Consider the following 15,854-nt stretch of genomic DNA (forward strand, 5'->3'; position numbering starts at 1 on the left):
TTGTCTGAAAGCTGAGTTAGTCGGGAGTGTTCTTAGCCATGTTTCATGAAAATCCGTCTACTATATCACGGTCGGGGTTTTTTTCAAAACTTTCATTTTGTGGTTAGGTTATATACGTTAAATTCTACTTTTTTAAATTTCAGTACATATATATTCTTTCTAACCATTGCAAGATATAAAATATTCGAAAGCATCATCAGCAAAGATATTAATGTATTCATTCACGTATTTTCATTACATGGCATGTCCCCTAAAGTTAAATTGTTATACAGTAGGTACAGGTATACACGCATAAATACCGATGGGGCAGGAAACGGTTGTTTCCTGGCGGGGCTTTTAATTTCCACTCGTTAACTTGATTACGGCAGGATGTCACAGATTTGGGGAAATATCATCAGAAAATGTTCGTGTACCTATAGTAATTTAATGATTATTCATGATTTAAATAAAAAAATATTGTGGGGTCACCTTACTCAGATCAACATAGCCCCAAACTAAGCCAAACTTGTACTATGGGTGCGACGATATAGGTACTTACTAATATAGATAAATATACATACTTATATACATAGAAAACATCAAAAAAAAATCAAAATAAAAACAAAATCAAAATAATTTATTCAGCAAATAGGCCACAGGGGCACTTTTACACGTCACATGTAGGTACATATTTAGAAAATATTTAAAATTGAATTGAAATTACAATTGAATATCTGCGCTCATCACACAAATAAATACCCTTACCGGGATTCAAACCCGGGACCGCGGCTTAGCAGGCAGAGTCACTACACGCTAGGCCAGACTGGTCCTCACATTTGAGACATTAATTTTATTTAAGTAACTTGTATCCCTGGAGGTATTCCATTCTAAGAATTGTATTCATCTAGAAGAATCAATTCCCATTTAATTTATCACTTTAAAATTATTATTTCTAAATATAATTCTACAATATTATGAACAATCTCAGACAACAGAATAATTCAAATTTGTAATTATAAAATAAATTTCGAAAGTTTTCAAAGAAAGATTATGCTTTTCTCAAAGGTTTATAGGAAATGGTTTATATATTTCGCAATTAGTACACTTTTTTGCAACAAACTTAAAATAAATTCTAAACAATATTACACAAATTCCTACAGATTCCAATAAAATCCGGGTTAAATATAGAAATTCCTACACATCCACAGTCGGGACTCGAACCGGGGTCACTCGGGTCCTAAAATCAAGGCCGGTCATGCGCCGGCGCACACCCTCGCCAAACATTCATAATTAACGAGGACCTGTGCACGATGTATGCGCACGGTGTATATTCCAGATTTAAACCGAGTCCAGGGTAGGGAAAACCAGGGGCTATAGACCTCCTTCATTTTATACTTTAGAAATGCGAACGACCAAGTATATATTATAAACATACATACATACATACAATCACGCCTGTATCCCATAAAGGGGTAGGCAGAGCACATGAAACTACTAAAGCTTCAGGGCCACTCTTGGCAAATAAGGGGTTAAAAGAAAACGAAACTGTGGCATTGCAGTGACAGGTTGCCAGCCTCTCGCCTACGCCACAATTTAACCCATATCCCATAGTCGCCTTCTACGACACCCACGGGAAGAAAGGGGGTGGTGAAATTCTTAACCCGTCACCACACAGGGTGACAACAGGGTGGGGGGATATTATAAACACATCATCTATACTAATATTATAAATGGGAAAGTGTGTGTGTCTGTTTGTCTATCCGTTTTTAAGGCACGTGGAGATAGTTGAAGGGATGGAGAGCGACATAGGCTACTTTATGTCTCTTTCTAACGCGAGCGAAGCCGCTGGAAAGTTAGTATGAAATAATTTACGGGTTAAGAGTGCTTTAACAATAGATTTAAATAAAATCCAAAAAAATACCTACACATAAAAAGAATACGATACAAGTGCGGAAAATGCGATTACGAAGTTCCTCTTAGCACATGTATCATACGACGTTTTTGATTAATTTCGACAATTACTTGGGATCAGAGCAACATGTCTTTTCCTTCCATACCTCTCTATCAGACGTCATATTCTTATCATTCACTTGCATTCGTTCCATGTCATCTCTCACATAGTCCATCCATTTTTCGGTTCGGCCACCTACTAAGAATAGGAGAAGATAGGGCTGCCAAAAGGGCGTATCTGGGTAGACCAACTGGTGGCCGCTCAGAGTGTGATGGTGGATCTGTGTCAGCTACAAGCCGATAATAGGGATGACGACTACATAAAAAAATGGCATTCTGTTTAGTCCGTCAGTTAGATCGTCCAAAAATACTGAACACATATTTTTCGCTTTTTCTAATTAATGAAAAAATACAAAGATATAGAGCATCAAAGTTCCGGAGTGGGGGCTTGTGACGTCACTTCTAAGTAAAAATTGTACCTAGGCGTGACGACGTCACGCGAAACTTCAACGTCGTCATTTTTCGTTTACGAGAAAAAAGAAAAAATAATTGTCTAAAATTCTTTGATAATCTAACTGACGGACTAATTCGTTTTTTTTTGTCGTCTCGCCCATTGGCAGGAAGCTGCGCAGGATCGGGATAGGAATACTGGTGGCGTGCTTTCGTTTTGGAGGCCATGCAAGATCTTCTTTGGATCACAGAGCCATACCAGCTAGTTAGTTTCCTCTCCCGCCTACTCCTAACATATGACTTAATATCATGGATTGATTTGAACACTAGCAAAGTCATACTAGATATGTAGGTATTTGAAGCCTGGAAGCATATTCTTTGGTTTGGCAGAAGTTGCAATTTGTGTTAAGTTTTATTTTTATTTTTGAATAAATATTTATATCATTTCATTTTTATTTCATTTCACTTTATTAAGGTTTCGTTAGAGCGTTCGTAATACTGGTTAGTTACTTTACAACTTTAACAAACATTGTGAATAACATACATACATGCCGACACATCCCGACTGAATTGGAAGCATTGTCGGTATTTTATGGGGGGGGCTATCGCTTTGATTCCACTCTAACCAGTCATTTCCTGGGTTTTAACCTGGGGTGAAACACAACATGTAAATTGTCGTTTTAGTTTATCAGCGATAGAGCACATTATGCGTGAAATGAACACATGATTGAAAATTAGTTTAGGTATATATTTTTTTAAATTCTATATAAAATTTCGTTCCGATTTTGTACATGTAAATGCATTTGCAACTTGTGGCATCTTCATTGGTTCTTGTATTAACTGATAACATTATTTTTAACCGACTTCAAAAAAGGAGGAGGTTCTCAATTCGACTGAATGTTTGTATGTATGTTATATAAGATAAATTGTACCGTTTGTGCCCTAATAAACATTAAACATTAAACTTATTAAGATGGTATTTTAATTATTTGAAATACTTATCTCAAACTTAATGAGCTACCAAAGTATGCCTTTTTTCTAATATTTATAATTATACCAATAAAAATATACACACACGTTTTCAGATATAGGTATATTAGTACCTATCTGCCAAGATTTAAAAAAAAATAGATTTTAATATAATTTATATCGAGTAGTCGCCTGTGTGGTGACGGGTTCAGAATTTCACCATCCCCTATCTTCCCGTGGGTGTCGTAGAAGTCGACTGTGGGATTTGGGTTAAAATTGTGGCGTAGGCGAGAGGCTGGCAACCTGTCACTGCAATGTCACAATTTTCGTTTTATTTTAACCCCTTAATTGCCAAGAGTGGCACTGAGACTTTAGTAGTTTCATGTGCTCTGCCTACCCCTTTATGGGATACAGGCGTGATTGTATGTATGTTATTTAAAATTTCAATCGTGAGGATGGCTTCAAACTATCTAATGTATGGAATCCAGTGATTTGTTTGTGTAAAAAACCGGTGAAGTCAGAATTGAACAAACGTAGTGACACTGTGAGTGTAGTGTGTTTGGACAGACCATCGAGTGTGAATGCGACCAGTGGTAACGCTGAAAGTGAACGCAGCCGACGCACGCGAAGGAGGGTAGATCGCGCGCTGTCTATGCAACTTTAACATCCACCCGACTTCGTCAGTTTTCCGTGATCATGATGCATGCAACTGCGTCGAAATATAGGGAGCTCGACAAAAATCAAAAAGGTAATCACGGTCTATATCCCGGTCAATATAAGTCTAATGAAAATAACCGTGAATCATTCAAAACTCTTCTACCCAATATCATATAAAACCCAAGAAAGAACCGCCATAACTCACCAAATTCCAAAAAAAAAACAAGGAAAAGGAACTAGCGGACACCTGCCGAGCGCACCGGAAGTCGGGAGGGTTTCCCGCGTATTTCAGCCTTCCGGTCCGCCATCTTGTACGCCATTACTGTTAATTACCCCCCGTCGAGTTAGTTTTCGGGGGTATTTTTAGAAGAGCAGGTGAAATTGTGAAGGAAAGCTGGGGGTGTAATAATAAGTTGTTGTTTTTCTTCTTTATTACAGTCGCCATCAAAATGGTGCAAGGTGCTCACAAATATCTGAGCGCGCCTCTATCGTCACAGTATAATAAAGAGTACTATCGTGCAGTATGGCCGCTCCCGCTCCCCGCTGAGAGCCGCCCACCCTCTCTCGGCTACCTCACAGTTACCGCCTGTCAAGAACGCGAACAGTCGACCTGTCATATCTCACTCATACAAGCATGGTACGCGTTCACCTACACGAGCTTAGAATGTGTGCTAGCAACGCGCGTCTTTCATATATATTTGATCACCAGTATCCGAGTACTATTTTCAAGACGATGAGGCGTGCTCAGATATTTTTGCGCGACTGTTCCTACTATTTTACCTTAAAAATAATCTCACTGGGGCATCGTAATAAACTGGTTCAATGCTTAAAATATTTCTTGTAGAATTAAGTCTGCCATTTGTAATGTTTCCTACTCTGCAAAAAACTCGTGGATTATTTACTTACTATACGATCTACAATAAGTTGAAAGGTGCGTGTGTGCATATACCTAAGGTCTCTGACAGTATGACTACGAAAATCAATGTTGAACACGATTTTCATCTCACGCTCACGGGTATCGACCGGGCCGGCGCGCTCCGCTGCACCCGGTTCAGGGCCGTTACAATGTTCAACCGGCTAATACCCGGATAAGCTACAGTCAATACAGATGGTTGGAACGTCATACCTCGCTAAAGCATATGGAGTTTCAGGCGTTCATAGGCTACGGAGACTCCTAAGCATCAGGCGGGCAGGCCTGGTAGCGACGTAATGTTTGATTTAACGTTAGATATTTTTTTTTTCTGACAGTCATAAATCTACAGATACTAATTGCTGACTGTTTGACTGCACAAGACGTCAAATAAAGTCAAAATTAGTCAACTTCAATATGCCTATTAATTTAAGGCTGTTCTGTGTTTAAAAATAAATTATATGTACATATTTTTGTCTTTATGTCTACAAGAACGATACATACATACATATGTGTACCGTGACGTCTATTTCCGATCCCTATCGGTCATCCTATAGGGTCATCCTATCGAGCGGTCACGGTATGGTCCACTGCGCCCGGTTCACGGTCACTACATTATCGGATTTATATTTTAATGTGTGTTAGATTACCTATAAAAGACCAACAGAAAAATCTGAAGTCAGTAAGTCACAGAACAAAGCTTTATCATAGAGATAACAAAACGCATTATAAAAGGTAGATGTGCAGTAATGTCTATTTTCGCTAGCTATCGGTCACCCTATCGGCCGGTCACGGTACAATTAAATGCGTCCAGATCACGGTCGCTACTTTTCCGAAATCTGAATAAAAATACATTTCATTGTGACCTTATAGAGGTAATCGCGCTCAGTTTGCATGAGGAGACAGCCGGCCGCCTGTTGAATGGTTCTCATACAAAAATGTGAGTAGTGACGTATATTCTCGCTAGCTATCGGTCACTTCTCATATCGGCCGGTCACGGTACGGTCAAATGTGCCCAGTTCACGGTCGTTACTTTCCCCGGGTAAAATTATCTTGAAATCGGATAAAAATACATTTCATTGTGACTTTAGGTTAGCGCAGTTGCGCTAAGTTTGTACGAGGAGAAAAAGACTAAAATGTGAGTCGTGACGTATATTCTCGCTAGCTATCGGTCATTCTATCGACCGGTCATGGTACGGTCTGATGCACCCGGTTCACGGTCGCTATTTTACCGGCTAATTATCTTCAAATCCGGATAAGATTCAAACGCAATGCTGCTTCTCTTATTTGTGGTAGACATTGTGAACGTAATATAACAAAATATTGTATAAACAGCTTTATTTATATTCTTCGGATTCTCATGAAAAAATGTAGATCCGATAGTACTCTTTGCTGTGTATTATTTGAATAATAAATACTGTGCTTATACCGACAATTTTAGAGGATTTTTTAGTTACCTGCACCAAAAACATACAGACAGATAAAGTCTCAAAATAAAACGTACATCGGAACCACCAAGAAAAAAAAACATTGTCGACTAGATCGGGCCTTAACCTAGTATGGTTGATTCTAGGTAGATAGCACCAAAGACATATGTAACTCCGTATAGACGCATAAAGTCTAAGAAAAAAACGTACCTCAAAGCCATAGAGAAAAAGGTACGGTGGCCTAGATGGCGTTATACCTTTGGGAAACGCTCGGCTAGGTGGCTCTAATATTGATATTTGACATTTTAACTCATATCAAGCTAACAATATGGGCCAAATTGTCAAAACTGAGGTTCAAAAGTGTTAAGCTTGTGTCGAGAGATGGCAGTCTTTGCACTGTGATTTTTTTACTTTCACAGTAACACTCTATAATACTCGATCCTCTTTGATAGCACTCCGTGGCAAATGCCGGGATAACGCAAGGAGGATGATGATACTATAAATAAATGTATAAAATAATTACAATATAAAATCCGCTAAGGCTATATCCATGCACCCTCGAATTCCAAGACACGGGCGCGCAGGGCGTGACGCATCGACCCGGCCCCGCCCGCCAATCGATACCATGTTTTCATTTTTAGATAGATGATATTGATGATGATAAGAGTTTTCAATGATTCACGGTTATATTCATTTGACTTATATTGACCGGGATATAGACCGTGATTACCTTTTAAATCACAGTAATCACGGTCAATATAAGTTTGATGATGATGTTGATGAATGAGATGTGAGAATACGATTGGTATTATATATTCATTAGTATTACATTATATTCAATAGTCTTTTTAGTTTGAAATCTCCGATTATTTAGACTTTTCAGTTGAAATGACCGGAGTTACAAATGCTAGGTATAGTTCTGTTTTTGAAACCTGTTTGTTGAGTGCCATTTTGAAACTAGTGCCATTTTTTTGTCAAAATAATTGTTTGTTAGCCCGTTCCTTTGAGCATTTAGTATTTAACCTATCGCCTCTCCAAAATATGCCAGGAGCGAACTCTTAGATTTTTCGGTCACATCATGAGATCACCAATGCATAATATGGAGTCGCTAGTCTGTCGGTGTTTTACAGGTTGCACTTCGGGGAGTGTGCTCAAGAGCTACACGAGCCGAGTCCACCGTCCCCATTCTACCATCGGACTCTTAGACGCACGGCAGGTCTCCATCCTTACTTGGTGGATATTCCACGAATCCGCACGAAGCGCTTTGCTTCTTCTTTTCTTATGCGCACTGCCAAGGAGTGGAATTCCTTGCCGGCGGCTATATTTCCGAGCTCATATAACCCGGCAACCTTCAAATCAAGACTGAACAGGCATCTTCTGGGCGAGCTCACTCCATCGTAGGCCACGTCTTTGCCTTTGGCTAGTCTGTGGTCAAGAGTAAGCCCATTTATAATAAAAAAAAAAAAATCTGGAGAAGTGTATCATCTTGGGGCGAATGAATGGTAAACGCGCTTGGGGTGGGGCTCGTAAGAGATGGTCTGACTGTGTGAAGAAGTCGACTGGCGGCAGCCTATATCGTGCAGTCCTCATGGCTTATGACCGCGTTCAATGGAGACACTGTGGTCGCGATCCTCAGCATTGAGGGAACGAGGAAGAAGAGATTTAACCTATAGATATTTAGTATTCAACAAAAGATACAATTTTGTCGCTAAATTACAAGAATACCACCACATTATAAAACTTTTACCCATCCAAAACCTTACAAATATTTAGTTTTATAAAACTCATTTTTCATCCACAGGCCACGGCGGTGTGAACCAACTGGGCGGCGTTTTCGTCAACGGCCGGCCCTACCCGACGTCGTCCGGCAAAGGATAGTGGAACTGGCCCACAGTGGCGTACGGCCCTGCGACATCAGTAGACAACTGAGGGTGTCACATGGCTGTGTCTCGAAGATACTATCTAGGTAAGTTATTTTGATTTTTATCTGAAGAAAAATAACCGAGTTAGGCTGCAGTAGCGTACCATGCTTGTGTGTCTAAGATACTATCTCGGTACCTAAGTCTCTTAGGTGTAAACATCCTTATCGATTTCTAATAGACGTTGCCTGGTTTGAAAGGATAGTGGAACTAGCCCACAGTGGCGTACGGCCCTGTGACATCAGTAGGTAGACAACTGAGGGTGTCACATGGTTTTGTCTCGAAGATACTATCTAGGTTAGTCTTTTGATATCCTTCTAGATCTCTACTCAACGACATCAAGACAAAAGATATTTAAATTTTAAAAGCTAAATTAAAAGTATCATAAATTCTTATTATTCTGTATATTTTACATATAGACATTAACCTTCTTTTTTTTAGCGATTACAGAATAATATACACTTCTGAAGCGTTATTTGGTCCGCTAACTCTGCTGCTGACCGTACAAAGGCAAATGACATAAGTGCGCTCCGCGCACGCGCCGTTTCGGTCTGTGCGCATGCGTGAACTGCGCACAAGAAAAAGGTCATAAGTACATATAATTGCCTACATTTTGTGGCGTTTAGAAGTAAGATAGTTAGAAGTAGGCTAGGATGAGAGAGAATTGAGAAAAACTGTGCTTACCGGGGTCCATTGTGTTTGAAACAATTGGCGGCGTACTGGATTTTCAAGACGAGTTTTTATGTGTAATAATGTAAACAAATTGTAGAATAAGTTCTTACATTATAAATTATTGTAAAAATTTAAAATACTACCATAAAAATTACAATTTTAGGTCAAAATTTTTGAAATTTTTAATGATTGAATTCTCATAGTTTTAATAGTTTTATAGACTTTTCAATTAGTTTGAAACCCTTAGTCCAAAATAAATTGTAGACTAACTACAAAAATTACTTGAGGTTGACTGGTAGATAATGTCTTAAAGTATTCATTCCGCCTCAGGTCTGATTTAAGATTTCGTGCAATAAGATTAAAAAAAAACGCAGGCACGCAGGGTCTTAGTACCTAGGTGAAAATATTTTGAGCTAAATTTTAAATTTTTATCATTTTTCTGTGTCTATTTTCGTAATATTTTCTTTACTTGTCATATAGATACAAATTCTTAACTACTAGGCATCTTTATATATTTAAACAACAGTAATAAAACAGTCCAACAAACCTCATTAGTCGATAAATTTCTTCTCATTAAAGCCTGCACGGCTGCGGTCGGTTAAAGCGCGAGATAAGTACTGTCTGACCGCAGCCTTACCTCTGCATATAAAACGTAACTACCTACAAAATACGAGATATCTTGTACTTTATTGGATGGATTTAAGGTGGAGATTTGGAGGATGTTTTGGAGGCAGTTATGGTGTTTTAGATTTGTATAGTCGAAAGATTTGTAGTCTACTTTAAACTTTAAATGAAGGAGAAATTAGTTGTAGGGCAAAAAGCCGTTCAAATGTGGTAAAAATATACAGCAAGAGATATTTTTGATTTGAAAAATATGAATTTATTTATTTATTGTATTGTATTGTATTGTAATTTGCAAGGAATGTAACCTGACGAATGGTAGTAGAAGCGCATGGCATCCGTTGGCTCGTTGGATGGACGACATCCAGAAAATTGCGGGTCACAACTGGATGAGACTAGCTCAGGTGCTCAGGACCGGGACAAGTGGCGTACAGAAGAGAGGCCTGTGCTCAGTAGCGATAGCGTGGCGATAAAGGGCGGATATGATGATGATATTGATGATGGCATCTAAACAAAATTAGAAAAAAAAACAAACGATTACGATGCCAAGTTGCGAGTTGCGACACCGGAAAAGCCTTTCCCACTAACTGCTCACTTTTAAAAACTTTCTGTTTTTGCTCACTGATATTAAAAGAAAATAATAGTTACAAAACAGTGCGGCATCCGGTCGAAAATTTCTACTAAAACTGTTGTTTTATAACATTTATTAAAAATAACGCTTCCGCCATAAACAAGTTGTGGACTATTTTTTCATAAAATATGGAAAACGAACCCTTCATAAAAAAGCCGATCTTTTTTACTACTTTAGCGCCATGCGGTCCTAGTTTCATCATTCTGTCTATAGTTGATATCAGACTTACCCTTATTTACTTACTAGCTTTTGTCCGCGGCTTCGCCCACGTTAGAAAGAGACAAAAAGTAGCCAATGTCACTCTCCATCCCTTCAACTATCTCCATTAAAAAACCACTACAATTCGTCGCTCCGTTTTGCCGTGGAAGACGGACAAACAGACACACACACACTTTTCCATTTAAATAGTAGTATGGATTTGTAATGCTACTTCTGTGGTTAATGTTAATACAACCCAATAATGTAAAGACATTATTTCTCAAGCCAACTAGCAAATGCATCCCTTAATAGGGGGCATACATACCAGTGGCGGCTGGTGAACATTTCTGCTAGGCAACACTGAGCAAAAAGAAACCTACACTGAGAGAAATTTGCATTGTGAATTTAACAAGTTCGACTTGTTGCGGTTTATCCGTTTGAATCAGTCAAACGTATGTTTAAAACAATATGTGTCAGGTTGTTTTTATAAAATCGACTTGTTGATTCAAATATATTGCCGATTCAAATGACAAGTAGCTTGTTGTTTGAACCAAAGAGCACGTAGGCGCTATTTTAACCAAAAAACTTGTTGAACGAACATGAAAACTGGTTGTATTTTCTCTCAGTGTACCTCTTAACATTAGGTACTTTACTAGTAATCAATTTTAGGCAAGCCGGTGAGAATCGGCTTGTATGGACCAGCCGCTGCTGATACATACTGGTATATTCACCACCATGATTTTAGACTTTATTTGTCAAATTCATGAAATTCAGTTTTGATTTCTTTTGCCATTCTTCTACAGTCTAAGAACAAAACGTACCTCAGAACCATATAGAAATAGGTACGGTGGCCTAGATGGCGTTACACCTTTGGGGGACGCTCGGCTAGATGGCGCTAATATTAATATTTGACATTTTAACACATATCAAGCTAAGAATATCGGCCAAATTGTCAAAACTGAGTTTTAAAGTTTTAAGCTTGTGTCGAGAGATGTCAGTCTATGCACTGTGATTACATATTTTACTTTGACAGTAACTCTCTATAATACTTAATCCTCTTTGCTCTTATTAAGGGTTATACAGCCCCCTGAGCTTATTTTACTATTTTATCCTTCATTGAATTTTATCTCCAAGCCATGAAGCCACAACGCACTCAAATAACCCCGCAAATGAAGCATAATCGTTCAGAGATCGAATGATAATTTGAATATAACTGACCGAATGATATGAATGGAATGGACCGGGGGCAGTAGAGCTGGCTTTGCCTTTGTTTGATTTAAATTGAAAAGTGACCGATAGGGGTGGGACTGTCAGTAGGAAGTAAACTTCAATCGTTGTTCTCGTATACAGATTAATAATTAAGTATTAGAGAAAAGTAATTAATAAGTTAAAATAATTAGCAGTATTCTGAAATGTGAAGCAAACGTTTGACACTACTTATTTGAGGACTTACGAGTATAGACCGTGTTTAACTTTATGATTTTTATTGAGATACAAAATACTTAGTTACTTACAAAAAAAATGAGCAAATAGACCACAGCTACTTCGGCGAAAAGTCACCAGTCTGTCGGCGTTTTACAGGTTGCACTTCGGGGAGTGTGCTCAAGAGCTACACGAACTTATTCCACCGTCCCCATTCTACCATCGGACTCTTAGACGCACGGCCGGTTTCCATCCTTACTTGGTATATATTCCGCGAATTCGCACGAAGCGCTTTGCTTCTTCTTTTCTTATGCGCACTGCCAAGGCAGTGGAATTGCGGTTGAATATTTATCTCTAAATACGATTTTTGGTGATGTAGTACTTAAGTATAATCAAAGAAAATATCTACTAAAACCAAAGAGGATCAAGTATTATAGAGAGTACTGTCAAAGTAAAATGTGTAATCACAGTGCATAGACTGCCATCTCTCGACACAGTTTTGACAATTTGACCCATATTCTTAGCTTGATATGTGTTAAAATGTCAAATATGATATTAATATTAGCGCCATCTAGTTGAGCGTACCCCAAAGGTGTAATGCCACCTAGCCACCGTACCTTTTTCTGTACGGTACTGAGGTACGTTTTTTTTTAGACTGTAGCTGTCTATATGGAGTTACATATGTCTTTGACTAAAACTAATGGCAATGTCTAATATGTCTGTCCGTCTAACATTACAAAAATCTAAAAGCATTAGAAGTCTAAAAGATTTATTTTCAATATTGAAAAGGTAGATAAATTGAAAACAAATCCGAGTGGATACCCATCCCTATGCCTCAGGGACGGCGGCATCCAATTTATTCCCGATCGTTGTTTGAGTGTTGCCCGCTACTGTCTTCATTATGTTATTTATAGAACAACCTTCCTATACTTTTGTTTACGTTGAGATTGAATTAACAAGTAAATGGATTTATTATGTAGGTTTCTTACTGCATAAATTAAGTACAAAAATAGCTTGTTTTCTTCAAGTTTTCTTATATTTTCGATCGCTTTTTGAGTGTTGCTGTCCACATTATATTATTTATAGAACAAACTTCATATACTTTTGTTTGGAGACACAATGAGTAGGCAGACAATTAGGTAACCTTGTATAAATAGGGATGACGACTACACACAGCATCAAAGATCCGGAGTGGCGGAGTGAAAAAAAAAAATCAGAAACATCATAAGCTGAAAATTTAGATAATACCCTCTTGCTTAGGTACTGTGCATTATATACCTAACCTAACCACAAAATTAAACTTGAAAAAAACCCCGACCGCGACATAGTGGACCGATTTTCATGACATTACTAAGAACACTCCCGACTAACTCAGCTTTCAAACAAAAAATAAACGAAATCTAAATCGGTTCATCCGTTCGGGAGCTACGATGCCACAGACAGACACACAGACAGACATTCATACAGACTGACAGACAGACACGTGAAACTTATAACACCGTCGTTTTTGCGTCGGGGGTTAAACACACAGGAAAATATTATAACTGGTACAGTCAGCAGCAGAAGTTGCGTAGCGGGCAAGGTGTTCAAAATGAACTTGACACGATCTTATTTTTAAGACAATAAGAGTGTGTTAGGATCATTGTGAACACCTTGCCCGCTACGGAACTTCTGCTGCTGACTGTATCTTAAAGGGCATCCACAATTTTGATGCATAATAATAAAACAATCGCGCTCCATACGGACATGCAACACACTACATCAACGGAAGTAAAATGGACACGCTTTCTGCGCCTGAGTCGATTACCACCTCAACCGAAAACCAACTTTATCACTCAGGTATTAAAGGATATATTTCACTGAAAGTTGTGGTACTATATGACCAGAAAAACAGGTAATTATGCGGACAGGAGCCGAACTACTTTCATTTATGTGTTAGTTTGGGTTTGATTTCGTTTTATGTGATCTAGAAATGATTGCTTACTGCTGTGATTGCATTGAAATAAATACAATTAAAACAACGAAAATTTAACCTATACATTGTTTGAATAAATAGTAGTAAAAATGAATATAACATGCTCTTTTGAATTTCTTCTTCAGTGGAAAACTATTTGGGCCATTTTTTCAAAGTTGTCCACTTTTCTGTAACATGGCTATGTTTTACACGATTCATACTCTTATTTTCTTTCTACTCGAGGTCTTTCGATTCTGATAGGAGAAAAAAATGTTTCAAGATTTCCATACCTACCTTCATTTTTCAAAGCTTCTATTCCGTTACCGCCATACCTACAAAATGTATGAAAAAATGGTAACGGAATGGATAAAAACCTTGGGACATTTTCTCCTATTAGTATTGAAAGAGCTCGCGATTCTGAGTGGAAACCACATAAACTTTCCAAATCTAAAAAAGTGGGGTGAAAAACTTTGCAAAAAATGGCCCATTTTTTTTTAGTTTATTTAACTAGGGACTTACAATCCTTAATGATTATATCAGCCCCATTGTACCTTAATCAATATTACAACTTATTTTATGGAATAGTCTTATATCTACTTAAATAGCCTAACACAAATAAATAAATTTGTTTAGCCTCAACTGACATAGGCTCAGATAAAATACACTGGAATCCACCCATATCTAACCTATTCAGACCGAGTGAAAAAAACAGAGCTAGTAACGTCTATCGCCTTCGTTCCGTACACACTCCGCCAAAACATGGTGAACGTCCTCTATTTTATTACAAGTCTCACAATTTGGTGATGGTGCTTCTTTCATTATGTACGCGAACTTGTTAAGCGGAATGTGCCCACAACGTAACCTTAATGCTATTTTAATTAATTTCCTGCCTAAATTTGCTTTTGTGAACCAAGGTATATGAGGAGGTTCACATTGCATAGTCTTGTACCACACACCTTTTTCCTTGCAACGTTCGTCAAAGTGTTCCTTCCAGGTGCAGTGAGGTGCATCGCGTTATTCTACGGTATATATGTAGTTTTTTTGTAAACTCTGGAGTAACATATACCTCCGCCCCACTCGTGCAGGCAGCTTTGGCTAAGTTGTCAACCTCCTCATTTCCTCTTATTCCTACATGTGAGGGGATCCACTGCAATCTCAGCACCATATCGGCAGGAATTTTTCTAAATTTCTGCAGCACTGTGTACGTACACTAACGCTGTGCCTCTGGCCCATTTAAAATTATAGATGTTAATTTTGATGACTCCGCGTTCTCAGAGTTTTTCAGTAATGAATGTTGTACACTAAATGTTGAGATTTTAAGTCGTATTACATGTTATTAAACTATGATAAACGTCTTCATGTCACCTTAATGAAATAATATCATCTTAATTAAAGTACTAAGACCATGATTTATAGAAGTGTAATTGAAAAAGTCTTGGGCTTCAACTAAGTATAATTTTTTCCGTGTTTTAAAATTTTATTCATTAGAGTGTCCACTGGTTGTATATGGCCCGCGTGTTCAGTGTGGAACTCAACTTAATAGTGTAATGATGGAAAAAATGGATCAGTTACAATTACCCCCAGTCGGGAATTGCCCCGCTGTGCCTTATTTAGAAGTTTTTCAATTGTAGTCTAAAAATATTTTCAGGATTTTCCCCATTTATTGCATTCATTCAAAATTAGGCTATTTTAACGGACAAATAATGTGCATTGTGTTGCAATATAATTTTACTCCTGTCTGCAGCACATCCGGTCTGATTCATTGTATACCTACCCACTAGCGAATGATGTTTCTATTTCACGTTTATACGTTTCTAATTTTGTCATGCCTATACATAAATAAATAGATATTATAGGATATTCTTACACAGATTGACTGAGTCCCACGGTAAGCTCAAGAAGGCGTGTTGTGCACAAATTATTTGTTCACGTTCTTTTAAATGCCTAAAGTACAGTAAGGTACAGCGGGTCAAATCTCGACTGCGGGGGCAAATGTAACTGGTTCTTTTTTCCATGTTTTACAATGTTTGCAAATAGAGTGTCCACCGTTTATAGGGTAGGCGTGTTCACGTTCAGTGGATACATGTAGAAATTG

At 38.1% G+C, this 15,854-nt stretch overlaps 1 protein-coding gene across 1 annotated transcript in view; it reads left to right on the forward strand.

The window, feature by feature from the left end:
- LOC125237496 (paired box protein Pax-5) overlaps positions 1-15,854 on the forward strand; it is a 104,166-nt gene that overhangs the window by 35,929 nt on the left and 52,383 nt on the right. Inside the window, 2 exon segments of the mRNA XM_048144610.1 lie at positions 8,144-8,191; positions 8,194-8,308. Of these exon segments, the coding sequence (XP_048000567.1) occupies positions 8,144-8,191; positions 8,194-8,308 (163 nt within the window).

The sequence above is a fragment of the Leguminivora glycinivorella genome, chromosome 21, assembly GCF_023078275.1.
Source record: "Leguminivora glycinivorella isolate SPB_JAAS2020 chromosome 21, LegGlyc_1.1, whole genome shotgun sequence".
Classification (NCBI taxonomy): Eukaryota; Metazoa; Arthropoda; class Insecta; order Lepidoptera; family Tortricidae; genus Leguminivora; species Leguminivora glycinivorella.